The 27,571-nt window shown below is 50.4% G+C and overlaps 9 protein-coding genes across 9 annotated transcripts; 5 read left to right on the top strand and 4 right to left on the bottom strand.

The window, feature by feature from the left end:
- Nucleotides 1-908: 908 nt before the first annotated feature.
- SCP_0702270 (Serine/threonine-protein kinase gad8) lies at nt 909-4,496 on the top strand (the record flags this gene model as incomplete). Its single annotated transcript, XM_027760153.1, has 14 exons — nt 909-1,330; nt 1,390-1,678; nt 1,739-2,064; nt 2,122-2,282; nt 2,334-2,408; nt 2,464-2,705; nt 2,769-2,868; nt 2,936-2,965; nt 3,366-3,730; nt 3,788-3,930; nt 3,999-4,196; nt 4,252-4,273; nt 4,332-4,416; nt 4,483-4,496. The coding sequence occupies 14 exons, from the start codon at nt 909-911 to the stop codon at nt 4,494-4,496; spliced, it is 2,472 nt and encodes an 823-aa protein (XP_027615954.1).
- Nucleotides 4,497-5,455: 959 nt separating this feature from the next.
- Nucleotides 5,456-6,279, top strand: SCP_0702260 (predicted protein; the record flags this gene model as incomplete). The annotated part of the gene is made up of 2 exons (XM_027760152.1): nt 5,456-5,548; nt 5,605-6,279. 2 exons carry the CDS (start codon nt 5,456-5,458, stop codon nt 6,277-6,279), a joined length of 768 nt encoding a protein of 255 aa, XP_027615953.1.
- A 284-nt stretch (nt 6,280-6,563) lies between these two features.
- On the bottom strand, nt 6,564-11,443 carry SCP_0702250 (DUF221-domain-containing protein; the record flags this gene model as incomplete). Its single annotated transcript, XM_027760151.1, has 17 exons — nt 6,564-7,917; nt 7,971-8,065; nt 8,116-8,132; nt 8,192-8,270; nt 8,328-8,344; nt 8,403-8,507; nt 8,565-8,655; nt 8,712-8,716; nt 8,771-8,815; nt 8,871-9,095; nt 9,143-9,245; nt 9,306-9,393; nt 9,447-9,481; nt 9,543-11,085; nt 11,133-11,159; nt 11,206-11,343; nt 11,403-11,443. The coding sequence occupies 17 exons, from the start codon at nt 11,441-11,443 to the stop codon at nt 6,564-6,566; spliced, it is 4,008 nt and encodes a 1,335-aa protein (XP_027615952.1).
- Nucleotides 11,444-11,633: 190 nt separating this feature from the next.
- On the top strand, nt 11,634-12,376 carry SCP_0702240 (NADH-ubiquinone oxidoreductase 21 kDa subunit, mitochondrial; the record flags this gene model as incomplete). Its single annotated transcript, XM_027760150.1, has 5 exons — nt 11,634-11,826; nt 11,876-12,026; nt 12,081-12,154; nt 12,208-12,223; nt 12,283-12,376. The coding sequence occupies 5 exons, from the start codon at nt 11,634-11,636 to the stop codon at nt 12,374-12,376; spliced, it is 528 nt and encodes a 175-aa protein (XP_027615951.1).
- Nucleotides 12,377-12,760: 384 nt separating this feature from the next.
- On the bottom strand, nt 12,761-18,223 carry SCP_0702230 (Target of rapamycin complex 2 subunit ste20; the record flags this gene model as incomplete). The annotated part of the gene is made up of 28 exons (XM_027760149.1): nt 12,761-13,142; nt 13,195-13,340; nt 13,394-13,538; nt 13,594-13,700; nt 13,760-13,940; nt 13,991-14,079; nt 14,131-14,209; nt 14,259-14,497; nt 14,550-14,601; nt 14,654-14,758; nt 14,810-14,925; nt 14,977-15,108; nt 15,159-15,338; nt 15,392-15,509; nt 15,562-15,710; nt 15,769-15,897; nt 15,959-16,092; nt 16,149-16,236; nt 16,295-16,377; nt 16,433-16,538; nt 16,585-16,751; nt 16,802-17,022; nt 17,074-17,208; nt 17,262-17,523; nt 17,573-17,680; nt 17,736-17,817; nt 17,876-17,956; nt 18,020-18,223. The coding sequence occupies 28 exons, from the start codon at nt 18,221-18,223 to the stop codon at nt 12,761-12,763; spliced, it is 4,020 nt and encodes a 1,339-aa protein (XP_027615950.1).
- A 1,435-nt stretch (nt 18,224-19,658) lies between these two features.
- On the bottom strand, nt 19,659-21,376 carry SCP_0702220 (O-methyltransferase gedA; the record flags this gene model as incomplete). The annotated part of the gene is made up of 7 exons (XM_027760148.1): nt 19,659-19,998; nt 20,052-20,259; nt 20,314-20,370; nt 20,430-20,677; nt 20,723-20,849; nt 20,903-21,200; nt 21,257-21,376. 7 exons carry the CDS (start codon nt 21,374-21,376, stop codon nt 19,659-19,661), a joined length of 1,398 nt encoding a protein of 465 aa, XP_027615949.1.
- A 1,066-nt stretch (nt 21,377-22,442) lies between these two features.
- SCP_0702210 (hypothetical protein) lies at nt 22,443-23,063 on the top strand (the record flags this gene model as incomplete). The annotated part of the gene is made up of 3 exons (XM_027760147.1): nt 22,443-22,493; nt 22,549-22,620; nt 22,683-23,063. 3 exons carry the CDS (start codon nt 22,443-22,445, stop codon nt 23,061-23,063), a joined length of 504 nt encoding a protein of 167 aa, XP_027615948.1.
- A 290-nt stretch (nt 23,064-23,353) lies between these two features.
- On the bottom strand, nt 23,354-25,741 carry SCP_0702200 (Carboxypeptidase S; the record flags this gene model as incomplete). Its single annotated transcript, XM_027760146.1, has 12 exons — nt 23,354-23,439; nt 23,493-23,588; nt 23,707-24,002; nt 24,072-24,403; nt 24,463-24,587; nt 24,643-24,718; nt 24,769-24,862; nt 24,909-24,966; nt 25,025-25,093; nt 25,154-25,257; nt 25,310-25,408; nt 25,461-25,741. The coding sequence occupies 12 exons, from the start codon at nt 25,739-25,741 to the stop codon at nt 23,354-23,356; spliced, it is 1,716 nt and encodes a 571-aa protein (XP_027615947.1).
- A 418-nt stretch (nt 25,742-26,159) lies between these two features.
- SCP_0702190 (60S ribosomal protein) lies at nt 26,160-27,027 on the top strand (the record flags this gene model as incomplete). Its single annotated transcript, XM_027760145.1, has 6 exons — nt 26,160-26,163; nt 26,221-26,262; nt 26,324-26,395; nt 26,454-26,582; nt 26,635-26,762; nt 26,824-27,027. 6 exons carry the CDS (start codon nt 26,160-26,162, stop codon nt 27,025-27,027), a joined length of 579 nt encoding a protein of 192 aa, XP_027615946.1.
- Between the last annotated feature and the right edge of the window lie 544 nt (nt 27,028-27,571).

Raw genomic sequence — 27,571 nt, 5'->3', positions numbered from 1 at the left:
TTCGCGATCAGCCCACGTTCTGTCGCGACGCAGCCGGGTATTTTAAATTTTGAAATACTCGCTGGATATCTCGAGTGAGTAATTTCCGAGTCATTGAGATTCCACGGTCGACGCGGTCCTACCGCTATGAATCTGTCGCATCCGAATGTCTAGTCACGAAGATAACAACGCCGGCGCCGCAGCCCTGCCAACCTTGATCTAGGCTAAGATAGAAGCAATGCTGACTTAGGCTGCTGTCAATGTCAATGTGCGCAGCACTGAACATTATTATCGTTCATCGACATCCGCAGTCCATGCGGTGGGCCGCAGCACATGAGTTGTCCGTCTTAAGGGAAGCCTATAGGTACATACATATTGTGATCGTGTTGATGCAAATTGTGCCACGACATAGCCTAACCACCGTTTGAATGACAGCGAATACGAATGCTGGCATCATTTCGTTGAATAACCACTTCAATCATCATCATCGTGGACAACGATGCCGCTTCTGCGCGTACGTCCTTCAATATTACCTTGCTTGCAAGGTCTCTCCACCCTCTTAATTAATTGTCGCGCTTTTCGACTCCCCAGTTCCTTCCGTGCATCTGAATCTTGCACGACAAGTCCCGACTCGGCTTGCAACGTCTCAAGTTCGAATCTGTACGGTGGCAAATGTCGCAAGCAAGGAGGAGGCGGCGCTTCCCTCGTTCTTAAACACCTTCTATATTCGGATGTGACACCAACAAGGGAGGCTGCAATCAATATTCCGAGTCCCGTCGGACATCAGTGACGCACTGACAGGATCTCTGCATACCACCTTCACTCGAGCGCACAGCCGGTCTTGCTCTCGCGATACCCAACAGTCTATCAGTCTATCAGTTCTACCTCAATCTGCATCTGCTCTGACACCTGTGAAACTACCGTCGACTATGTCCTGGAAACTTGGCAAGAGCAAGAAGCAACCGACACTTGGTGTGCAGGACAGTGACATCGCACCGCGGTCATCAACGCCGACGCCTGCGAATCCCACTGGCAAGCCTGAGTCACGTTCTGGATTGCTCGCGATCCGTGTGCTATGGGCGGAGGACCTTGCGATTCCCCGTGGCACTTCCATGCCGCCCGCGGTGCAGGCTGCGCTCTCATCTCAGCAAGCCAAGGTCGCTGCGTCGATGTCGCCGTCGAGCGTTACGCAGCACCGTCTCGCTACACGCAGGAGTAACAGGGACAGCGTGCAGCGTACGCAGTGCTGGTGGCTTCCCTATCTGGTTATGGAGTTTGAAGTCAATCAGGTGCTCATCACTCCCCTTGGCGGGGAATTGTCGAAGCCGTTGTATATGTATGAGACCAACTTGTGAGCATACGTTCGTCGGGTCCAAACCTGTGAGTGCTTGAAGTTGATGGGAGGGACAGCGACGTGTCGCGCCATTCCGAGATTTCAATACAATGCTATCTCCGCACGGAGGAACCGAAACGTGGCGGCGATGGAATTGCTGACGACTTGGGCAATGATATTTTCATGGGCGGTGTGCGATTCACTCCGGATTTTGACGATGCATCCGCGCAGGATCAGTGGTATGACCTTCTCGGCGGATTCGGCAAGATACAAATTGGCGTCGCGTTCAAGCCAAGCAGCGGGCATTCGTTGACAATCGACGATTTCGAACTGATCACGGTCATAGGAAAGGGCAGCTTTGGAAGGGTGCGTTCTCCCCATACCTGCTGGTCTCGGCGGTTTGCGGTTAATCACCAGGCTGTGTAGGTCATGCAAGTGCGAAAACGCGACACGTCGCGAATATACGCCCTCAAAACCATACGGAAGCAACACATCGTCGAGCGAGGCGAGATCACTCACACGCTTGCGGAGCGCCTGGTGCTCGCACGTGTGAACAGCCCTTTCATCGTCCCACTGAAGTTCAGCTTCCAATCCGAGCAGAAGCTCTACCTCGTACTGGCGTTTGTGAATGGCGGAGAGCTCTTCCATCACCTACAACGCGAGCAGCGTTTCAATGAAGAGCGTAGCAGGTTCTACAGCGCAGAGCTGCTCCTCGCACTCGAGCATCTGCACGAGCTTGACGTCGTCTACCGGTAAGTTCTATTTATATCTCCCGTGAGTTCTTCTGCGGACGAATGAGCTGTTTGCAGTGACCTGAAACCGGAGAACATACTGCTTGATTACACTGGACACATCGTATTGTGTGACTTCGGCCTTTGTAAGCTGAACATGAAGGACTCTGACACTACGAACACATTTTGCGGCACTCCCGAGTATCTCGCACCGGAGATACTGATTAATCAGGGCTATAGTGAGTCTTACCTTCACACGCGATTCCACAGTGAGTAACAATAACGTGCAGGCAAAACGATTGACTGGTGGACGCTCGGAGTGCTTCTTTATGAAATGCTTTCAGGATTGCCTCCGTTCTATGACGGTATGGCAATGTCTTACTATTTGTCTCTGTCACCTGCAGCTAAGTTCCCCTGCAGAGAGTACGGACAAAATGTACGAGAAGATACTGAAGGACCCACTCGTGTTCGGCGATGACATCGGGCAGCAAGCTCGAAGCATCCTTACAGGGCTGCTCACACGCGACCCGTCGCAGCGCCTTGGTGTAAACGGTACTGACGAGATTAGGCGCCACCCCTTCTTTGAGAAGAATATCGACTTCAAGAAGTTGTTGCAGAAGAAGATCCAGCCTCCATTCAAGCCCAGTGTTTCCAGTCCTGTGGTGCGTATTCTCCTTCTTCCTGAGAATGTTATGACCGAATGCTGGCGGTGTTGCGCTCCGTAGGACGTGTCGAATTTTGATACCGTGTTCACAACCGAGGAACCCTTGGACAGCGTGGTGGAAGGTTCGCAGTTGTCGCAGACTGTTCAGGCGCAATTTGCAGGTGCGCCAAAAAACTCACCCGTCGCAGGAATTCATTCGTTGAATGCTGATCTGTTTCTCGACTGTAGGATTCTCCTACGATGGCACTAACATGCCGAGTTAAGTAGACGTCATTACATCCTCCCGTGTCTCACATCTTCAGATACCATTAGATTAGAGTTTAATGTTCTGTCAATGGTTTTTGGCTCTCATATGCATCTTTCAGTCGATCTTTGCTGAGTTCCCCTTTTTTCCTCCACATATTTTACCATTCGTGTTGTCTTGATGTCACGTATGCATACATCGCCAACACAAATCATGTCGTAATACTAATTCAACACTCGTTACCTATCACTGGATTTTACTCTGTTCCTTGTACTTATTCACTGGGTTAATGCCTAGAAAGTATGGGTGATCTGCCCATGAACTGATCATGAAGCCACACCAACACCGAATGGAAGTACCTCATGGCTGGACCGCATGCTCTGTGCATTCCCTAGTGCGTTCACTACGGCGCAGAGCTGTTTGAAGGCATAATATTCGGACCACATGAGTTGGGGTCGGCGTTCACGTTGAAGAACGGCGACTTGCTCATTGCTGCCGCCAATGACGACCTGCTTGGCTTCCATCATCGCAGGCACTGCCGGCAGATAACAGAAATAGCGACCATCATCAGTCATCCGGGTCCACCGAGCGATATTCGCGCCAATCCACCTGCGAGTCTTTCCCCTCGAACAGCACGCATGGACACTTTGTACCGTGCCCGCCAGAATAAGCAGCCGCTCGTGCTTACCGCCCTTGGGACTCTCGCCGCCGCTTTCCTCATTTGGGCGGCGTTCCTTCGGCCTGGGACCCCTCCCGCTGCAGCTCCAATTGTTACGAAGGTATCTTACATGTACAGTCGTGTGGACCAGCTCTCGGAAAGCTGAAGTGTCTTCCAGGCCGTAGCAGTACTCAAAGGAGATGCTGGATATTCCGCCAGCGGAACTGTCACCTTTACGCAGGCTGCGCCCACCACGCCCGTCAAAATCACTGGTCAACTGAGTGGACTTGATCCATCCGCGCTACGCGGTTTTCATATCCAGTATGTCCTCGCTATGTCTAGCTCTCTTTTTAAATTACTGCGTGCTGAACACCCATTTGCTTCGTCAGCGCGTCCGGCGATCTCTCTTCTGGGTGCGTCTCCGCGGGTCCCCACTTCAACCCGCTCGGGTACACACACGGCGCGCCCTCCGCACCTGTGCGCCATGCGGGCGACCTCGGAAACGTTGTCAGCAATGCACAGGGCGTCGTTACCCTCGACTTTGAGGACGCAGGATTTTCGCTGAGTGGACAGCTCGGCGTCGTAGGGTTTGTTCACCTTTTGATAGTGTCGCATCCCAAACTGATTGCTCGTACCGCTTAGACGTACAGTTGTGCTTCATGCGGTTAGTCATACAAGTAGCGACACCTGTACGGTGTTGTAAGACTGACCGACTCCCGCAGGGAACTGACGACCTTGGAAAGGGGGGGAATGAGGAGTCTCTGAAGACAGGTAACGCGGGTGCTCGCGCAGCGTGTGGTGTTATTGGTGCGTATTCATCTTCCACGGTTACTTTTACTGTCGATGTCGTCTTGACTGCGGTATGTTCAACAGGTCTTGTAAACTAAGCATATCGGACCACACGGGGAAGAGATTGACTGTTCAAGGAATCTAAACCAAAATTTCAGCGACACGGTGACGTCATCCTATGAGTCTGCAGCCACCAACTATTTTGCGGGACAATTACACGGTGGTGACACAGTTAAAATGAGACTTCCCAGCACATGATTAAACACGCTGCATGCAAAATATTACTGTTCATCTCTTACTGCCCTATGCAGACCCTCCTGATTCAAACACCCTCCGTGGCCACTTCTTACGTAGGTATGATATCCATGTCTCTGACACTCTGTTAGCAGTAACAAGCACCTCTTCCCAAGAGGGCCCAGCCGGAGATTCACATGTTGGCGCAACGTGCTTGTAAATCGTGTCCAAGTCGAACACGTCGTGTTTCAAGCACAAGAAGTCCTCCTGACGTCCCCGTTGTACTGCACGGCATCCATTTATCATACTTTCCAATGTTAATATTATTTAAGACTGGTTCCAGGGACTTTTGCTGTGTTATCTGCTCTGTATTGGTTTAAGAGGTACAATATGTCTGAGTCTCGCAGGACTCGCCATTTTCTCTGTCTCACACCGAAGGATAATACACCTCTCTATCATATATCTATTACTGCACCTCGTCACGCCTACTCAAACTGGGGTGGAGCCAAAGCATCAGACTCTAGTGAAATTTACCGCGCCACGGGCATCACGTGTTACTACAAAGGTTTAAGACTCCGTGTTATTAATTGCTACAAAATTCTGAGCTTCGCCTAAATTGTCCGACCTCGACCATGAGGCGCCTCAGAAAGCAGACTAACCTTTCGACTGTATCGACAATCATGCGATGGATGTGGTTCCTCTCCGGTGCCGCCTCTCCCGTTCACTGTGACTCTAATGATGCCGAGAGGTCACCGAAGTACCGAGTCTATAAGTCTCTCAGGACGCGTTTAGGATCGGAAGATACCACAATCACCACCACAACATGTCCGAGAGTACTACTAGTACCACTGCGACAGGGGAGGTGAAGCTCACGCAGTTCAAAGCCCTCCTCTTTGACGTCTACGGGACATTGGTTGTGCGTACTACATCTAGCTGTGAGATTCCCACTCAAGCGCTATATGCTCGTTGCAGGACTGGGAGAGCGGTATATACAAAGAGCTGCATCCGCTATTCCCAAGGGCAATTAAGGCCGAAGTAATTCACGCGTTCGACAATGCAGAGCGCGAGCTGCAGAAGCGTTTCCCGACGATGCGCTACTCGGACATTCTCGGTCTGGTGCATGAAGAGCTAGAGAAGACAAAGGGCGACGAGGTTTCTGCTGCTAGTGCGGACGCTCATGTCGCATTTGGCCAAAGCATCGTGCGCTGGCCCGTCTTTCCGGACACCATCCCCGCTCTCACCTACCTCGCAACGCGCTATAAGCTCACTGTGCTCTCCAATGTCGATCATACCTCTTTCGCTTACACGCAGCGCGCACTGGAGGGCCCGCCGGACGCCCAGCGGTTCACCTTCACGGCTGTGTACACTGCGGAGGACGCGGGCGCCTACAAGCCTGCGCCGGGTGCTCTCGCTTACGCGCTGAAACGGCTGGAGACGGAGTTGGGTGTGCGGAAGGAGGAAGTTCTAGTGGTCGCAAACAGTGTGTTTCATGACATCCTACCGGCACGTAAAGTTGGGATAGAGGGCGTGTGGATTGCCAGAGAAGGGGCGACAGCTGGCCAGCTTGCTGGGGAGGGGGAGAAATTGCGATGGGTGTTCAAGACACTCGGAGATATGGCTGAGGCCGTGAAGCAAGAAGGGCACTGACTTGAAGAACTCACCTCCGCATATTGTGTCTCGATATAGACTTGTGAGGTAGAGACATATCCATAAACATATTACACAGACCGGTCCTAAACATGCAGGGGAATGAGTACAAGGGTATAGAGTGTGAATATTGGGTATGATTAGAATGTGGAGCGTGAATGCTGGGGTATGATTGGAATGTCGAGAGTACCAGCGTATAGGCTGAATCCAGAGAAATACAGGTCATTGGAGATGTTTAATCCATGAATCAAAAACGGAGTCATACGGTCGTAACATAATAAGGTTCACGGTTCTTTGGCGAACATCCATCTTGTCATCCACGATCCGGGCTCTTGCGCCCACTCAGACTCGGCTACCTCTCCTCTTAACCGTGACCGCGCTTCAGCCACCTCTTCCATGATAACTTCGCCAACAACCGCTTCCCTTGTTGAGATGACATTTGAGATGTGCTGACCGCGTCCACCCAATTCTGGCATGGCGGACTCGAACGCATGCTGGGCAGACGGTGACGGATTGGCTGGCCTACGCAATCTCTGTCCACGCTGGATGCCAAGCTCGTAGCCCATCGTAACCGAGCGATCTCTGGGATTGCATTCCAAAGACGGCGGCAGGCTATTAGAAAAGGGGGTAACAATTGCTTCATCGCCGACTGAGAACGAGCGAAACGTGGAAGGCTGTTCCACCCTGAAGGCACTCGGACGCCGGATGTCCAATCCAAGTATAGGTGAACGAGAGCCAGAGCCGTTGCTCGGCATACGGCGGTCCAAATGCAATGACTGAGGCCTCAATGTCGCAGTAGTCTCGACGTCGTCGTCCCTCCTGGGCGATTTTATACGGCTCGCAATGGATGATGGAAGGTCAATCTCCTCACTTCCGTCCAACCCGATACGCTCGATGGTCGATGACGAGAACGACAACTCATCGTCGTCCAACAAGCAGCTGAATCCACTTCGGATCGACATGGAAAGTGAGATACCTGATGCGATGAGCTCGTCCTGCCGCCACGTCCCTAGCGCTCCTGAGGCCGGTTGGCTCGTCAGAGAGACACGCATGTCGATAGTGTCGTCGAGATTCAGGGGTCTTAACGGATCGCGCGGTAACCACAGAACATCTTCGACAGGTCGCATGTAGAACGGATTATCGTATGGATGGTCGAGCGAAGGTTCGTCGTCCCACGCTGGATGAGGAGGGTGCCGAGTAACAGGTGCAAATTTTTGCAGTCCTTCCGAGTCTTTCCGCTGTTTAGGTTGTATGATGACTTCCTCCGCTTTGTCCAGCACGCGTGAAAGTGGTGAAGATTCAGCGGTAGGGGAAGACGGCTTTGATTGATCCTCACATGGATTAAAATATGTTGATCGAAAAGGATTAGGTCGACGTTTGGCCGCCCGTTGTGGTCGGGTGGGTATCGTCGCGTAGGCGAAGTTGAGGCCAACCGGCAATCGCCAAGTCCAACGAGCTGCCGTTGTTGTGGCCACGTGGTTAGCTCTGTTGGGGCGAGTTTCCACATTCTGCGACGGGCACCCATTGGCTGATTCCTCGGTTGGGAGCACTTCAGGAGTGGCGAGTTCCGTCCCACAGGTAGTTTCAGCTTCCAAGACGTCTGCTCGCTCGTATTTCGCGCGGCATATCCGAGTCAAGCTGTCGATGTGGATTGTAAGAAGGCATTGAGTGAGAAAAGAACGGATGCTTACGACAGCTTGAAAAAAGCCGTCATGACTATGAGGACAGCAGATACAGCAACGTTGGCAGTCTTCTTGAGAACGACCATGTAAGCTAAAAACACAGTCTGCGATCTTCATCAAATCAGCAGTCGAAGTCCGAGAGCACCTGGCTAACCTGAGCAAGCAACAATCCTGCACGATGACGATGACATCAGAATGAGTAATTAGGAACGCGATACGAAACAACATGCCGTCAAGAGAATAGCGCACGACACGAATCAGGATCAATCGGCCGTTTCCCTCGTAGGTTTTTGCGTAGACATGTAGAAGCTTGCAGGGGAACTCGGTCTCAGTAAACACAGAAAAGGGGCGAAGCTTGTAACACACCTGATTTTTCACAATTACTGCGGATGAAAGGCACTTAAGACGAAATCAGTTGGAGATCTCTATAACACAACTTACTAGCCTCAACGCCGAAGTAGACAAGGCCGAACGGAAGGACAAGGGGATTCAGCACGGCGAAGACCAACAGTACATGGACAACGAGTACATGGTTTGGCAACCAGTCTGAAAGCCACAAACGACAGATGAACCCACTGCAATGAGGGAAACCGTGCAACTCACAATAATAGTTGAAGGTACGGGGTCGGATACCTTGTGCCCGCTTTCGTGGAGTCACCTGCCGTTGCGTGGACAGATACGTCACTAGGGGTAGCTGATGGTGCAGATGATTCAGACCAGTGAGTTCATGGATGTACATGTGAATCATACCCCAACTATTATGAGAAAGCGTTAACACTGTGGATGCCAGTATGTAGACAGAAACTCACATAGAGCAAGTTCGAGCCCTCCATGCATTGCCATGGTGAAGATCACTGACTCAAGATTAGCACATTGCGATGCATAACACTTACGGCGTGATATACTCACACCACCCAACGTAGAAAGGACCTGCGGTCGGAAAACTATCTGCAATTTGGTTCACTTCTAACCCAGAGTTTGCACTGAGAGACACTAGGAATGACTGTAACGCTGCTGTGCCAACACAGAAGAAAACGAAGACATTGACGACCAGGAACTTGTAGTATCTTGTCATTACTCTATCATGCAACGAGGATAGAGTAGCAATCGTGTGTGCTTTCTTCGCAATCAACACTGTCAGGGGTCAGCGTTGGACCAAATGGAATTTGTATGATACTTACGAAGGAGCAGTGGAATAAGCAAAGCCAGGAGCGCCACCATTATGGTCGGTATGAACGATTGCAGGAGCTCTGCCCCCCATTCATGCTTGTCAAGATATGTCGCCTACAAATGGTCCAGGAGAAAAATCAACATGTTACCCAGGCCTGGAATGTAACACCTTACAAGTCCAGGCCAGAAGACACTAATGTTCTGGATAGAAACAAGACCGACGAAAATCGATACAGGGAATATCCAAAAAATGATGAAGCCCCTGGAGGCAGGGACGTTGTTGGATTACGGCCAGAGGCAAGTGAAAAGTCGTACCAGACACCTAGATCCACTACCCAGTCCTTGACAAACTGGTCTATAGATTAGCGACGTACACATCATATCGATGAACAAGATACATGACGCACGCACCTCAACTTTGAAAGTCGGTCTCATCAGTCTGATCCAATCCAGATCTTCGTACGACGGTGCCATCGTGACAAGACATTGCAGGGGGTTCGCAGGGTGGACAGCGAGATGCTTACATGCCCTCCTTGCATGAGCTGGGTCGGCAAAGGTGACAAACGCAGTAGACATAGCTTCATAATCCCCAATTGCGCTGGCCCGTTTCTCCGTTATGAGAGACGTCAAGACGTCCAGTTTGGCAGTGTAGTAGTCAATGGAAGGAACAGTCTTTCCACGGAAGAGAGTAGACAAATGTATCAAAGGCTGGTAGACGTCTAGTGTGCTGCGAGGAAGGCTCAGTAAGGCCTCCCACACACATTGTGATCGTGAGTCTGCGGCTGAGACAGGAAGTAAAGGTGGCGTGGTCTGTGGCATGGATGGCCATGAGACATGCCGTCCGAGAGTGTGAATGAGCAGTTCCATTCTGTCTTCGCCTTCCGCTCCATCAATTCCAGCCGTGCTCTCTGCTTTCAGCGCTGCTGTGGTAGGCTTCGGTGTAGAGTTTCTTAGAGGCAACTTCGCGATAGCCGCGTGGAGAGGACCTGTATGAGGCTTGCTAAAACGATACATGGCTTCCTTCACAGCAAACAGAGCCTTCGTTGCTAGCTTGATATGTGCAGTCTCCAGAAGTCGTAGCACTTCTTCACGCCGTTCAAGTAACGAAGCCACCTCGGTCATTCTGCGCACTACCACCACACGATCTATTGTGGGAACGTCTTGGGACTTCGGCTGACTGCTCTGAAAGACCCCTTCAGACGTTGTTAAGTCACGATTCCCTGAGGTAACGTGCTTCTCCCTAAGGTAAAAGGGAATAAGCCTGCTCTGATTGAACAAGAATGCGAGAGACTTGATAATGAATCCAGGCTGAGTGGTAGTTGTGAGTTCAATAGCATGCCTCGCGACAGGACGCGACATGTAATACTCGAAATATTCTTTTAGGTCCTTCTCAGAACGTAAGAGGGGGGGGATGTTTGTGACCATGACAGTCCGTAACCTGAGTCCGCGGTTTGACTGGTCATTGTCGAGAGGAGGCGAAGAATGGAACAGATGTTGAGGATGCAGGTGGGGAAAGTACTGTAACTGCTTCTCTTCTTGTGGACCTGAGGCCGCCAAACCCGGTGCAGTAAGTATATTTTTTCCACGCAGAGAGAATGCACCGCGACAGATCCAATAGAGCGTGGACATCCAGGTGAGAGTGACCCAAATCAAGAGAAGTAGGTGGATCCACAGTAACGATAAACCCTCCGTCGTGTTCACCAGAGACGATATAGATGCGCGGACCATGGACGCCGGCGGTATTGCTCCTATAGAGAAAGTGATGTGGATAGGTAGCAAGATCGGTAGTGTCGTGAAGGTGTGCACCAGCGCGAACCAGAAGCAGCTGAGGAGAAATCGGACATATAATGTTGCATCAACACCACGAAGTTCGTTAAAGCGATCTTCCGGGAACGCGATGACCTGTCGAACCCAAGAAAGAGGCCAACCTCTTGGGCTCGGTGGAGAAGGCCTCCTACAAGGTGGTGAGAACATAGTTAGCGACTAACTCTTACCACGTACTTTGCCCACGATCTCCCTTGATATAGACTTGGGGTGGTCAGTGTGCATACCCGGATGTTCTCACTGGACTCACTAGCCAAAGTGCCAAGACTCGACACTGCCTAGCTCGTCACCAAGGTGCCTTCCTCGCCGCTTTCTCTTCGCTGTCTCGTAGAATGTGACGCATATCACTATGACGACTCCAGCAATAACCGACTGGTTGATCAGACCACTACCGAAAGTCTGTCAACTAGTTGTAGGGTGTAGACGGTAATTAAGTTCGAAACACACCTATAGTTCTTCGAGAACGGCCGTTGCTGTATGGTTGCCATTGCACCAGCAGCTCCAACCTGGGTGTCGAGGAGTGCCCGACAGGTGTATGGCGGGACGCTCGGGTGACTCTGCTGGCCCCGAACGCGCGCGAAGACTCCGCGGGTGGTGCGAACCGATCGGTTCGCTAGCTCCCACAACCGCATCAGCCAGGCGCAATATCCACACCCACCAACCCAACACCATCACCGAATGTTCGCTCTCCGCCTTTGCCAGGGCGCGGTTTCCCAGCGTGCTGTTGGAAGAACACTTTACGTATCTTCCAGGGCGTTGAACACGCATCAAACGAGCACTCCTGCGGAGACTCGTGAGAAGCAGCGTTCTGAGGTTACGACCGCCCCCGAGAGAGATGTTGTGACCGCCGACATCATTAGCGGTGCGCCAGGTGAGCAACGAGTTTACAAGGAAAATCCGCGAAATTGATATGGTGGAAGGCGAGCTTCGTCATCGTGCTGTGAGGATCTTCCAGCCTACGCGTAGCACGACCCAAAGTGGATCGGGGAAATCGCACCGTTGGCGTATTGATTGGGATGTCCTGCAAGGAGCTGGCAGGTGGGAGAATCCCTTGATGGGCTGGGCCAGTTCGTACGTGTTTACCATTTGTTGTCCATTACCTCTCCATGCAATACTACAGCACAGGGCGGACTACATGCAAGGCACTCGCATTTCTTTCAGGTCCAAAGAGGATGCTATCCACTTCGCGGAGAAGCAAGGTGAGTCTAGCGAATCTCTCAGTAATTGACTAGAAATTCAACACATCGTTCAGGTTGGGATTACTACGTGTATGTCTCAATCGTATCCGTGGGTAGCGAGTACCCAGCTGAGTCTCGGTTTCTATCAGGCAACAACCCGAAGTTAAGAGGATCCCCCCGAAGAACTACGCTGAGAATTACCTCTACAGACCGAACAAATTGCGTATCATGCGAACCAAGTAGCTTCATTGCCGCGGTTTGTACAATATATAAATCAAGGTCGAAGATATGTGTGCACTTACACCGTGTCTTGTTCAATGGTGTCTCGCTATCCTTCAAGTTAGTCTCCGCTGCTGACTATATATAGCTATGGACGACAGTCGATCCATCTAGTACTTATATACACTGCCTGCTCGCAGCAAAGGTAACTGGTAATATTCGAAGATCGTATGCGCGTTGTACGTTGGTTGAAGTCATAGGTGCCCAAACTTCAGAAAAAACTTTGTGATTGATATACGTACAGCTATGGAATTTATCCCATAAACACGATTAATACAGATCCCAGTACAGGTACACAATGAACAAAGACAGACAGATTGTGGTGATAGTCCCGCTACGCACACACAGTCACGAAGCTGCAAATCCGACAATACGGCTCACAGGTCGCAAACTCATCATAGGGTGTTTGTCTGCCACTTCCAGCCCTCCATCATCGTCCGAAAGTTCAACCTCATCACTATTTGATATCCGGTGATGATGAGGACGATCCAAACCAGTGATGAGTTGTGTTGGTGGAGGTTTTAGCAGTTCAGCACTGGGCGGCAGGCGAAGAGAAACAGCTCTCTCAGAGAGAGCTTTGACGACATCGGCATCAAGTTGAACGTCGAATAAGTCTATGATATATCTGCGCACAGGCAGACGGTATCGTTGAGAGGATATCGTATGGAGAGCACGGTAGAGCATAGTCGGCGATATGAAGATGTTCCTGTATTCTGGCCGCGACTTCATCCTGAAATCTTGTCAAACTAACAATCCTCTTGGCCAACGAATATACGAAATACCTTGCTAAAGACCGTGATGCTGCGTTCGCAATCACTGTGTTTGCAAGGTTGTAGATGGCTGTCATCACTTCCATCTCCTCTTCTGTTTTTGGAGGCTGAAGCCGGTCGATAGTTTCTTCACATGGTACGCACTCCCAGGGCGGCAACTATGAACTATCATGTCAATCTGCGAACCCACGAAACGAACGCGCTAACTTACGGAAAGGAAGTTGTCAAGGTCAACAGGCACGCAGATCCCTGTTGGAAACCCTAACGGCGACAGAGTTGCTTCCCAATGATAATCGTCAAGAATCTCGGCACCTTGAGGTGTGGAAGATATGAGCCCGAGAACGAAGAAGCAGGTGCTACGGACAGATTTCAGCAAGCTTGTTCTATGCACAACCACCGCAGTGGTCTCACCCTCGTACTGAGAGAACAAACGATCGCTCTGCAATCTCTAATATTGCAGGGATGATCTCTTCTTCCTCGAGGAAGGGTAGACCACCTTCCGTTGCTCCTATGTTTCCCTGGACCATAAAACACAGGACATCAAGACCAGCGATGGCCATCATGCTTGCGAACTCACAACCGCCCATAAGGTGCTCTTCAATCGCATTATCAAATCCTGGTCTTCGCTCTCCATACCGTGTTGTCTGATGAATTGAGCAAACTCTGCGAAATGACCTTTCTCCTGTAGGACTTGACAACCGAGTTCCGTTTTGGCCAATACGCCATAGAAATGCGTGGCGAGGCACCCATCGAGCTTCCTACAATATTGAAGTGAGTAGAGACACTATCATAATCAGTATCAACACACTGTATATCATCCTCTTCATCAATGGACGTAAAGTTGAAGACCTTGGCAAGGAAAACTTCGACGTGTACCACATAATGAAGATTGCGCTCCTGGAAAATGTTGTCAATGATCAGGGACAAGTGGAACAAGCGAAAACATACGTGAAACCAGAGGTCCATCTCCCGATCAATATAATCCGCGGAATATAAGAATCGAAAGCCGGTTGGCGTAGACATGAACCTTGATGCACACATCAGTATGGGTGCGATAAAATAGCAGCCTTACGCACTTCAACAGTAAAGGATGCCCTATTTCACCGAGATGATCCAAAGTCGGTTGCATCTCGACTACAGTTTGAAGGACGTCCGGCTGTTCGCACGCCTCTTCCAGAAAACGCACCGCAACTTCACGCACTTCAACAGCAGGATCATACAGCTGGGTGAGAAGGAGTCGAAGTGTCCAAGCATTCGCTGTCGCACTTCCACACAATAGTGCGCTCAGATGGTTCGTTGCGTACAGTCGAATATGCTGACACATCGTCAAAGGGAGAGCCGTACAACCCTTGCGGGTTGAGACGCACCTTGTAGCTAGACGTAAGAGCCTTAGACAAGACAATCCGCGAATGGCCATCGCTTCAATATCGTGTGAACCTCTTTTGTGAAACCGGATAGTAGAGTGACGTACATGCTATAGTCAAGATTCTCAATGATGCTCTTGATTAGATCTTCGCGGCTTCGGAGCTCACTAAGGCGGTAGAAAGCAGTGAAAAGTCTGAATTTCTCCATCAGGCTGCGCGCTGAGATAAGCCTTTCAACATGTGCAAAACATCAAATCACCTACTCCAGTCCCTCCTTCCGCTTGCTCAAGGTACCGAGCATCTCGAAGTATCCGAAAGTGAGGGTATCTTGCATACGCTTTTTGGAGAAAATAGGGTCAGATACAGGAGCACTGTTCAACTTCATCTGGTATTAGAGCTGGAAAACATATTCCTTCAGTGTACAACTCACGGGAATCAGTTGCTCTAGGCCCTCAACAATCTGGCCCAAAAACTCGTCCTCGGACAGGAAACGCACGCCATCAGGACTCGCCATCAACGCATTGAGTAGGAGGCAACCCAATCGGACCCAACGAATATTCGTCTGGAGTGAGTGAGTGGTAATGTCAGACCAGGTAGAATTAGGTATCGCACCTTCACTCTAGCTAGATCAGAGAAACGATGGGCGAACGGATGGAAAAAAGACATGAGTCTGCGAATGTATCGGGAAACCTTGATGGCTTCTTCCATCCGTTTGGGATTGAGGAGAGGACCCTCGATAAGATCCAGCAGAGTCTCGAAACTCCACTTCGTCTGATCTTTTGTGAGCATGACCTTCAGGCACAGATCAAAAACGTCGGCCGGACAGACCACAGTGAAAGTGTTACCTGCGTGTCTAGGAGGATTGCTTGGAAACTCTTGTCATCAATCTGCATGGCTAGCTTGATCTTGGCCTGTTCCACCTGTCGCTGACCACGTCGAACGGCATCTTCGATTGAGTTTGCTCTGAGGATGTAAAATTTGAGTTCGGCATCATATGAGGATGTTGATGAAATACCTGGGGCGCGAGTCTCCTTTTACAGCTGCTGGTTGCAGACGTGCGCGATGACGGTTGTAACTATCAATGGCAGTGAGCGCAGATGTACCGACGATTCGATGCTCGTTGAATTCGTAGTCGGAAGCGAGATTGAACACACGAGGCAGCGCCTAGCAAAGCATATACGTATGAGTTCACAGCGATTGGCAGTGCACACATAAGGCGAGCCTGGATTTTAGCAGCCATGCGCAGAGGCAGAACTCTGTTTGCTGTTTGTAGTACTTCGGCCATAAGGAGAGTAGCTTTCCGTGACAGGTTGGACCCGGCAGTAGACTCCTCAAACATTGATGTCAGAGCCTGCCAAATCTTGATCAGATATGCACATTTAGCGGCAGTAATTGTTAAAGTCGTCACGAACGTCTAACAGACCGGCTTTGCAAAACACCATAATCAACAGAGCGATATATTGATCCGTGAGTTTGAGAGTCGCCTGTGGTCTCTGCGGCTCAGGTGGAGGTCCTGGGTCCGAAGCTGGTCTGGCCTTGCGGTACACTAACCGATTAACCGAATAGTCAGAAGAAAAGGGTCCACAGTGTCATAAAACTTACATGTCAAACGGCGACCGTCAATGAATGCCTGGTGCCATTCTGGAGGTTTGATGTTGAAAAGATCGAAGAACATGTTAAGTATGATTTCCTGCGAGTAGTTAGACGATAAAATTTGGGTTGAAAAGTTATTCTGCATGCCAGCTTACTCGTGTTTCAAGAGAAGGTATACGAAGACCATCCACAATAGCACGCAGAGCCAGCTTGTCGTCCAGACAGAAATACATCAATCCTGCCGCATGAACGACATTAGAGATAAATGCAAAGCACATACCAGAAACACGTACCACTCCATGTGCGCAGCATAGATGCGATCACCCGTGTGCATCCTCTCATGCGATCACCGTAATCCGGTCCCTTCCCGTAGGCATCTGTAATACCTGAGAGAACCATCTAGTCATTGTCAGCCAAGCCCATAATTCCGGCAACTTTGCCTCACCTCGACATCAGTTCCTAGATGTAGGTACGCCCTTGTACGAGGCAAGTCGATAATGTACAGAAAGGCAGAGGCTAGCATTGGGGCCATTTCGGGGGATCCGTCAGCTAAGGCATGCAGAAGCACTCTGATTCCACCGGTGCGAGCCATGAGCTCGATATCAATCAGTACTGAAACAGATGTGAATATTTCCTCTGAATCGTGTAGCATCTGGACATACGAATCTCTGTCAGTGTCTGCAGGCATATGAATTTGAACGGATCTTCAGGGTATTCCGCTATAGATATGAATGCACGCATGACCGCTTCTGAGAGCGGAACTGTCCCTGAACTCATGGACGATCGCGGCGTTCGGCGCTCCGAACCTATCTCGACAACTGACCGAATGAGTTTGATAACCTGCTCCTTCTCAACTGCATATTTGTTGTCGCGCGTCAGTGATCTACAACAGACACCGTGAGGATGGCACAGAGAATGCCACGTATAGCCCTACTTGATGATGTACCAATCTAATTTCTGCTCTTGCAAACGCTTTACCGAATGTATGTCGACCAAAGAGTGGCGGATGAGCTGATAAGCAGTAGCGCGACACTGCTGTGATGATTTATCCGATAGCGCGGGAAGGACACTGAAGGGGATTAACTTCGACAGACAGCGTAATGAATAGAACGGGATATTCACGCTTGTATCACCTCCCCAATGTCCAATTCATACCGTACGCGGAGATTGCGTTTCAATATGTCAATCAAACGCGCCATCGTGTCAATCCTTGCACGATTCAGTTCGGCATCATTTGCCGAGGCCGGGTTGGGTATCGCAGAAGAGGAAGGCGAAGTGGAGGGAGAAATGCTTGCGAAGGGCTGAGCAACAGAGTTTTGACGAGACATAGCTGACAGGGATCTCATGCACGAAGTCGCCAGATGCATGACAGATCGGAAATCGTCTGAAGAGGTGTCAGACGACATGTCACAATACCCTCTGTGCCATCGTACCTCGTTCATCACTTCCATCTTTTCCCCTTCCGCCTGGCACGATCTGGCCGTTAAACTTGCGCTTGTTCCCAAGCTCGTTGCTTTTCTTACGCGCACCCCTGGATGATTCTAGGGACCAACTTATAAATAGGATAGAAACACCCGCCAAGACTCAGAAACGTACGGAGTTCAATCGCCTTCGCGATAGTATTTATTTTCTTTCTGGCCGTCTCTAATTCTGACTCCACTTGCATCCGTAAGGGACCCTTCGCAATGTGAACCTCCATCAGACTATATGCCCGATGTACTAGCTTCACAGCTCACTGTAAGAGGCATCTGGAGGAGATTCTCGGCACCTTCCTTTATGCGATTCTCTACCTTGAGCTGATTGTTCAGGATATGTAGCTAGTGGTACAAAACGTATTCTAAGCCACATCATACCCAAACTAATGCAAACGGACTACTCACCTGGTCCTGCCCGTCCAGCTCGAGAGATGTATCCAAACCATCGCGATCTCCCCCTGAGTGAGAAGGCGAGGCATTCGAGAGATGGCTGGTGATAGCGGTTGTGGTCAAGTTAGAAATTGTTGAATGAATGCTCCCCTCGGTGGAACGCAGTGTACTACCGCCGGCACTGGCTTGGGGTTGTTGCTCGACCACAAGAGCTGGCATCGGAGATCGATGCAGTGCAGCACAGTTCGACAGTGCTCGAGAAAAGTAACACTAAGAACAGCGATACAGTTTCCTCGTTGCAGACACAGTGTATCCGAGGTGTGCCCGACGACGGGGTCCAATTGAAGAGTCGTGAGGCTGTGACATCTCACGTGTCCCAAGTTCAGTATTCAAATATTCAACATCAGCAAAACCGGGAATTTTCTCCAAAGAGATTATAAAGGTGTAATTCCATGTGACTTGCGGAATTTTTTCACCAACGAATACATTGCATCGTAAACTTGAGCTAAATTGCAGAGTTGCCAACTGGTATAATTAGTTATAAGCTCTCGAAGAAATTTCCAGGTTATGAAGCTCATATAACTTCCTACAAAATTCAGTATGCACTGTAGCACGTAGGCGCAGATCGAAACCGATTCGTTCAGATCGGTTTCATAATTCTCAATAGCGGGAGTATTTTAAATTATGTCACAGCATATTATTGTTACTGCTACGGTACAAGGCGTACAGAGTGCTCTACATTAAGTGTCTGAAATCAAACTTATTATAGCCTTAAATAAGGGTTGTCAGAGCGAAAAGTCCCTAAGGAAAAGTTGGGTTTTCCTGATGCACACAGTCCTTACCTAGCTAATTTATTTCGCACCACCCACCAACCCGTAATTTTGAACTTTTGTTCCATACTCGCATTTGCACGTACATGAATTAATTCTCGCTCTGATACATACAGTACAACATATTGTATCGAACGAATCTCAGCGGAAATCGCGCTTGAAGCGACCCGGCCCTCCCGCGGCTCGACCTTGCCCCGCGTCCTCGCCCAGCTACCGGTGGCGTCCACCCAACCCTCAACGTTGAGACACGGCACTTCTGAACGCGAGCGCACGATGGACGAAGCTGGACCTCCGGCGCGGGCGCGTCACTTCTTTTCCTAGACTAGTACTGTTATGCATCACTTGGGCGAATCTCGATCGCGTGGAACAGCGGGATTCCCGTGTCGTGCCTCTTGCGTGCCTCGCTGTGTTTCTACGAACCTGGCTCTTGCTAATTGTTAACTATCAGGCTCTGTGATCTGGTTGTGCTGTTCTGCCGGATGGACGAGATGCGCAGCGTTCAGCGGTGATAGCGGCGATTCAACGCAACTTCGTACAAAGTACTCCAGGCACACAGCGCCGTCACCCGACAACTGGCTACTTGCGCTTGGTCTACGGAAGGTAAGTACATGCCTTTGATGTTTATGTACGTGACCTTGGCGTGGACTCATTCCCCATCAAGGCCCGACAACCAATATAACGACTTCGTGCACCCTGTAACTATTTCTACAATCAAAGACTCAAAGTGCAATGACCCACAATGTATTCGTACACGGGCTGAAGAAGAAAGTTGACGGGCCAATGCCCATCTCCATCTAATTGATTCAACAGAAACCTGGCTCTCTCTACTGTCTCACGGTCGGCAACCGCATCTCAATGACGCAGTCTCCGGGGCACTCCCAGATGCGGGTGACTTCGAGCCCCGCCCGCTGAGCGATCGACAGGACATCGCCCGGGACGCGCTCCGCGCCATTGACCAGGGACATCATCTTCAGGTCAGACTCGTGAGCGAAGCGGATAGAAGTGCCGTAGTTTGCAAGAAGCGGAAACGGCGCGGACGGTATCTCGGGGCAGCCCAGCGTCGTGTTCATCACCAAGTCAACCACGAGCACGCGCGAGTGCGGGGAGAGCACGGAGCGGAGGGCGGAGAGGATGTCGACGCAGCGGTCGTCTTCCCAATCGTGGCTGTTGCGATGCTAAGCAGAGCTGAGAGGCCGGACAGGGTACAGAATGCTTACAGGATGTGGCGCAGGAGGTACACGTCGGCGCCCTTCACGGGGTTCTCCGTGAAGAAGTCGTGGGGCATGAATTTAACGCGGCCAGCTTTGAGCGCTTCTGGCCGTTCGCGCAGCCACACTGGCTCAGCCTTCTCGATTACGGCAGGGCGATCCTGGACGACGAAATTGAGGAGTGGGAAGTGATTGCAGAGATCGAAACTCATTCCACCTGTCCATATACCGTATCATAGTCAAGCTCGTCCTACATTAATATGAAACATACCAACGCCACCGCCTACATCAACCATTGTTGCAGAGCTGAGCGATTCCCATGGAAAGTCTGCCAGTATCACAAGCAATATCAATGGCTGGAAAACCACAGCGGCAACTATGGCTTACAGTAGAAGGGCGGGGTTCCGAGGAGGCCACTATTATTAGCCATTGAGACAGTGAACTGTTCCAGGGCGGGCCGCGGTTTGACGCAACCGTCGGGCTGTATAATTCCTTCTTCGAGCCAGTCCCAGAAAGATAGCTTGGTTCCATGTCCCTCCTGGAAAGCGGAATCGGTCGCAGAATTGGACCAACCCTTTACAGGATCACCGACAATCTCCAGCAGCTTTGCCGAGGCCGGATGATAAACCCAAGCCCTAAGCACGGTCAGCTAGAGTTAGCAATGATAGCAGATTACTCACACTAAGAGGACATGTGCTTCAAGGGCCTCGTTGGTGGCGAGTGCCGCGCTGACGGTGTTGTTGGCGAAAGATCCGTCTTGAACTTCGGCGAAGATGTGCATGGAGCAGAGGGCCCGCATGATGCGCGCTAAACGCAGTCGTTAGTCACTGGTCGCGACCATCAAGGGAAAGACAGCTCACAAAGCTTTTCCGGGTGGAGACCTGTGGCCTTGCTGAGCTCAGAGATGGGCATTCCTACAGCCTGGTCGACCTTGGCAAGGTGACGGGCGACACGATGCTCGACCGCGATGTGCAACGCCCGAGCCTCAAAGTATTGGTTCGCAACTTCTAGGATGCGTCTCTGGGGCACTTGTAAAATTTCAGTGAAGGAGCCGCAGGCAGCCAAGATGGTGCGCTGGGCCTTGAAGAGATCTACGGACGCCGGGAGGGTGTTTCGACCGTCAGTAGCGTCCTCCTTTGTCCACTCTTGTATCACCACCTGAGCGGCATTTACTACAAGATCCACAATGGCGAGAAGTTTTTCTGCACGCGCACTAGCAGTGGTGGACATTGTCGAAGGAAGTGCGTGCAGCTGAGGCTGTGTATAAGCCAGGCAGGCAGTCCGAGTCGCCGTCGTCTTTTTATGACTGCCTCAGGGAACAAGATCAGGCTCATGACAGCGAATCTGGAAGACGTACAGTCAGCGATGTGGAGTTGTATATTGTCAGCGCACGGAGTTGGAGTGGCTCGTTACGAGACCGTCCTGCTTCTCTCAGGTCATCTACCGGCGACAGAATTCACCTTTAATACAGCGCAAAATGTACCATTATTGGCGTAGGAAAATCTTGAGACGTCTTCAGACTTTCTCGGGCTATTAATGTTCTTGGATTATGGCCGTTCATAAACGTCACTAACGTTGCGGCCGTACAGTGAAGTAACAAAGGTGAATATGATAAGTAGGATGCGCGCCCGGGTCCGTGCCTGAGGATCTTGAAGGATTTGCGCAAACAGGTACCGATGCAACATAAATACGCCTACACAGACATAAACAAGCGATCGACCAGCGAATTCGAAATAGGCTCCATCGCTGCTGCCCTATCTCAAATGGACCTCCCTCGAGCTTGCTGCTCTACTGCCCCGCATGGCCCACGCCTCCTCTAGTCGACGACGGTTTCTTCGACTACCCTCAAAACCAAGCACAGTACAAGGAGCTGGCCGAGCCTCTCTACCGTCATTGTAAAGCCTCACACGAATACATCGAAAATGCCCGTCGGTACCCCTTAAAAATCGTCGGGTGCTGGTGTCCGTCAAGCTTCGCATGGAACAATATTTATTTTGAGTCTCTTCTACCGGTATCGTGCGCTGCCAGAGATGATGTATTGCACAGCGTTCTACGAAGCCTTCGCCGACATCATGATCACTTTGACAAACCCCCTCTGGATAGGAACGGCCGTGCGTGGGCAAGTTTGGCGAGCGACAATGAGGCTGGAAGGGTCATACCCTACTGCGATCAAGTCCGCCACCGAAGCGACTGTAGTGATCAAGATATTTCTGGAGAGCACCTTCCTTCCCCCTGACTCATTTGACGAGGCGAGATCGCCTCACTCGTGGATGAAATGGTATATGGGCGCTGCGCTGAAATGGACGGGCGCTGAGATGGCACGGTCTGAGGCTGGCGATTACCAACATATGAGCGCTCTTCAGGATACGATATGCTTTTGTTATGCTTAGAATTCTGGCAATGACTGTCCGAGCAGGAAAGGAGATCCCCTGGTCTTTCGGATGGTTCAAGGTCCATTTGTCATTTTTCACTGTCTCGGTATTCATTTCTCACTCTTATGTTGCAGGTACAACTCTCCCACGGCCCATGTCATGGAGTTCGTCGCCGGTCGGACTGCCGCGACGAGGTCTGGCAAATAGTGAGCTTGATGCCTTGAGTGTTAACTGCAGCGTGGTTTCGCTCAAGCTGGAATATCACTAGATGGACGGATGGTTGTTGTGCCTCTACGAAACCACAAAACGTGGCATCGTAGTGCGCGACATCAGCTCCCGCAACATCCTCATCCGCTGGGGCGCCCCGCAGCCCGTCGAGTTCACCGAATTTGCGTCTGGACGGAACTCCGATGCTATTGAACCGGGAGAGACTGCGAAGTTATACGCGAGTGAGGGTGGCGAGAATTGTCTGCGGACGGTAGTCGTGGTATCGAGATTAGCCTCAGACTTGCCTCAGACATTGTCTCGAAATGGCTTCGGATCTTTTCGCCGTGAGGGCCTGGACGAAAGCTCTGCGTTAATGCTTGCATTTGGTGTGGTATTCGGGGGTCCCTTAGAACGTTCTCTAGAAATTCTTCCGACTTCATAACTTGGTGAGCAAACATTTCCCTGGGTTACTTTGACTACAATTTGGGCGTGAATGTTACTAGTCCTTTGTAACTTACACAACACCTGCTACCCCGATGTAATCGGTGTAACCTTATATAATATTTTCCCGGTTTTGTTGGTGAACTCCATCGAAATGCCGCTGATCGTAAGGTCTACTTGGGCTCATATGGATTAACAACTGGGGAAACAGTACGGTTCGACATGAACACATTTCGGCATGTACAAAGTCTAAATACTACATAGCGGCTGATGATCTCGACTCCTGCTCTATCACTCAAGGAGGGACGATTCATCTCCGTTCAGAATGAGCCAAGTGAAGAATCTAATCACTTCCAGAAAGCCCTCTGCTCTCGAAGCTGAAGTACACGTAAGCCAACAACCACACCTAAAGATCAAAATAACAAGATACCTTCGTTAATAGTATGTGCACCATTATACAAGTCCGCATGGTTCATATGCCCATAACGGAAGATGTGTCTAGTCAACTTCCAGTAATGCTTGGTATCTGGGAAACAAATCAGAACAGATACAGGGACTACCATTATTGATGTTCACCTGTATTTCCTAGGCGCATGATGGATATGTCAACAGCCTGCCCGAAATTATTGAATGATCAGACATACCAGTGGACATCCCAGGAGCAATAAAGACTTTATCAGTGTAACCTGTGCGGTTAGAAGATCCCAATGCACCCATGATCGTGCCAGAGAGTAGCTCGTAAGGTCTACTGCCAACAGTCGGAGTGACTGGAGCTGGTTCCAGCGCAGTTCCGAAGGCATCTGAGATAGCAAGATGGCCGAAGGCAGCCCCTCGCTCCACGTCCCCATACTGTACACCAAAGGCGTCGACGGACAAATTGAAGCTCTGCGCCAGAGGCACAACGACGTTCGCAACGCGGGCTTTGAGGTCAGCAACTGAGCTAGAAGTCGCAGGTTCTCAGCATGTGACAATATGGCCCAAGTAACGGAGCGGTAAATATGATACAGACCTCGACAAATCGATTCTGTGATTCATGATGAGGAATGCATTTTCAGGGAGCGCGTTCGTCTTTACGCCACCGTGAATGATGTCGACCGCCTGAGTCGTCCCAGCCATCGCTCCAAATGAGCGATCTGTGTGTGCCAACTCAGCCTCGAGAGCCCGCAGTGCCTTATCGTCCTTCGTGGACTTTCTGACGAGCTGTCTGATTTTCTTCGGAAGTCCTGGGTCATACGCAGCCCGGCACTGGAGAGACTGGTAGTATGTGGCATTCCGCCGGATCTGAGGTGTGTGGGGATTGACTTCAATCTGCTTAATTAAGGCAGCAAGTATGCCGATGCTCTGTTGCATTCCAACATGTTAGTGAGACAGTGTAGGTCGTGTTACATACGTGAACGTACGGTGTGAGGAGGTGGAATGCTTGAGTGTCCTCCAGGAGTAGTGATTTCCATGTGAACATCGAATTTTCCCTTCTCTGCTACAGATGGGCTCGCGATCATTACGCCATTTTCCTCACTGTACCCTCCTGTCAACCAGTTGCATCAGATAGATATGTAATACGGCTCATAGGGCACACTGACCGCCTTCGTCCACGAGAATTGAGAAGGCATTCTCGCCATACGTAACCAAGAGATAGTCCCTTATAGCGGTAGCACCCTATCTGTTATGAGACAATAAAACAGACAGCGGGGAGGACGAAGACGTACGGAGATTCCACCACGTTCTTCATCTATGCCATACGCAAGCACAACTGTCCTTGTCGGTTGGAATCCTTTCTCAAGAAGCTTCTCTATCGCAGTCCTGATAACGATTAGTAGACTTGATGGACAGAGAACACAGAGCTTACAAGCTACCAATAAGACCCGGTTTATCATCGCAGCTGCCACGACCCCAGATCCATTCACCTTCATTGGTTGAACGAATTAGAGACATTCATCGCATTTCTGACTTGTGATACATTACCATCGTAAAGACCGGAGAAAGGAGGATGAACCCAGGAGTCAAGCGTTAGTGGTTCAACGGGGACTACATCTGAGAATGGAGGTCTGAGATATTGAGCAAAAGTCTATGGTAGCAGATGGGTGTACACGCCTTGGTGTGCCGTCAAGAGCATGGGCTTCAGAGAATCATCTGTCCCCTGCCAATGATAAACCAAGGCATAGACATTGACTTCCTCCTTTAGTAATCTCGTATGGCTAATCAAGCATGATTGGCACAAGTAAAGGAGCAATCTAGCATGTAACGCACACTAAAGGAAAACGGGTTTTTAGGTAGGCATGTAACTCGCTGAATATTTCCCATCGCGAGTCCTGTCCAGGAGGTTTCAAGTCATCATATGCAACAGTCCTTCGGAGATTCAATATGTGATACATAGTTGGTACAGATCTAAACAACATACGGAATGCGTATAGCACCTCCAAGGCTTTCATATGCCTCCAGCTGAAAGTCAGTTGTCGCATACTCCTCCTCGAGGGCAGCCAACAAAGCGGAGTGGCCAAAGGGGGAGATGGGCGACGTCTGAGGGCAGACAGTGCTAAGTGCATCCGGGTTGAATGATTCAGAAGCAAGGATGTGTTCGCGGAATAAACCAGTCAAGCCACAGGTAGGAGCTAGGATGAACAGACAGACAACTGCCAAAGCCACGCAGACAACGTTAAACGTCGCTACCCTGCGAGCCATTGACTCTGCCGGATAACCTAGCACAGCAGCTAACGTATTCTTCTGCTGAACGGCGTTGGAAAGTGCGGGTCGTTGACAATCAGCTATGTCCAGCCTGAAGGGAGTGTGCTCAGCACCTCTGACAAGACGATAAAGCCTGCCAGTCCTCCTGTCGTATGGCCGCATAAGCGGAAACGCTGCTTGACGAAGGGATTCAAACGTTAGGAAGGAAGACGCCTCAAGAACTCACCGTTTGCTCACTAGTAGGAGAAGGTCCCTGAGGTGGAAGTCCGGAAGATGGTTTGCTATCTTATCTCCTGCGTGAGAAGATCTCTCGGATATCTCCTTGTACTTGCTAGTTGTGGTTGCCAAAGTTCAGCCACACTCACCTCTACCGGAAGATTGTACGAACCGCGCACGTCACACTCCGGATTACAAGATGGGTGCGTGTCGCAGTTACATGTTCTGGAGATTGCTTGTTGACCTCAGATCGTATGTAGTTCGTTACGCCGCCGCCGCACTCGCTACCAACCCCGAGAAAAGTTGGTCCCAAGAGTTGTCTGCACATCGCGTTTAAAGAGTGCTTATCTTCCACTAATCCAGCTTCGCGCGCTCGCGGAGAGTACCTCCGGACACACTTCAAGAACATGCGCGAAGTTGCGGCTGCCCTCACTGGTCTGTCTGTTTGTGGCTTTGTATCTGACTAGGTGTTGAAGCGCATGTAATCATGCAGGTTACAAGTTGACCAAGGCATACGCATACCTTAGTGACGTTTCAGACCACAAGCAAGTCATTCCCTTCCGACGATTCTCTGGTGGCGTTGGGCGTGCAAGCCAGGCAAAGCAGTTTAAGACGACGCAAGGTACGCGATATGACCCGGGTATCCTATCCGAGCTGTGAACTGGATTCCTAAGGTCGCTGGCCGGAGAAGTCGGTGAAGTTTATCCTTCGTCTACTGAAGAACGCTGAATCAAACGCCGACGCAAAAAACCTCGAGCTGGAGGATCTCTACATCAAGAACATCGTCGTCCAGCAAGCTCCTGTGAGCCATTACGGTTTGCCCTGTTGTTTATTCATTGACTGAGTATTCTATACTCTCTCAGAAAACCCGCCGCCGTACGTACCGTGCCCATGGTCGTATCAACCCCTACCAGGGTCACCCTTGCCATGTCGAGATCATCCTCTCGGCAACAGATTCTGAGGTCGAGCGGAGCAAGGACAAGGACGTTGTTGCGACATCATCATTCGCTGGGCTAAACAGGAGACAGGTTGCTCGCAGACGGATTGAAGCTGCCCGGGGGGATTAAACTTCTGAGTTTGGTACCGGAGGGTTCGCAGGTTCGCAGGTGAGGACCACGTTTGTTGCTCGCGGTGTCGGGCAAAGTATCATCGTCATGTATATGCGTTATGCTATTTCAAGACCTGAAGTATCAGCCCAGCATATGGATAACCCTCTTTACTTCAGGTCGTGCAATTCGTTTGTTGGTGCAGTAAACCGACAGCTCAGCGAGAACGCAATTAGTTTGAGCATATAATCTGAATCGCGCGCGAGATCGGCTGTGAAGCTGACGCTTGACCAACAATTACTAATTGTCATTTTTCGTAGTGATGCAGGCTTCGGGAATTTGCATACTCACGAATCAAAATGAATCAAGCTCAACGTTCAACAAGTGCAGTTGCAGTATGTACAGTACGTACGGCCCACATGATACGATGAACGGGACTCCCCGCAGGGAGGGAAATGTTGCGAAATAGATGAGCGGGATGGTTCCAATCAAGCACGGCATAGCATTCAAATCGGCAATGATAGTTCTTCAGATAGACAAAGCAAATACAAAGCAATGTATTGAA

This window comes from Sparassis crispa (genome assembly GCF_003851025.1).
Source record: "Sparassis crispa DNA, contig_000006F, whole genome shotgun sequence".
NCBI lineage: Eukaryota > Fungi > Basidiomycota > Agaricomycetes > Polyporales > Sparassidaceae > Sparassis > Sparassis crispa.
The sequence above is the reverse complement of the archived record's forward strand: the minus strand, read 5'-3'. Positions and strand labels throughout refer to the sequence as shown.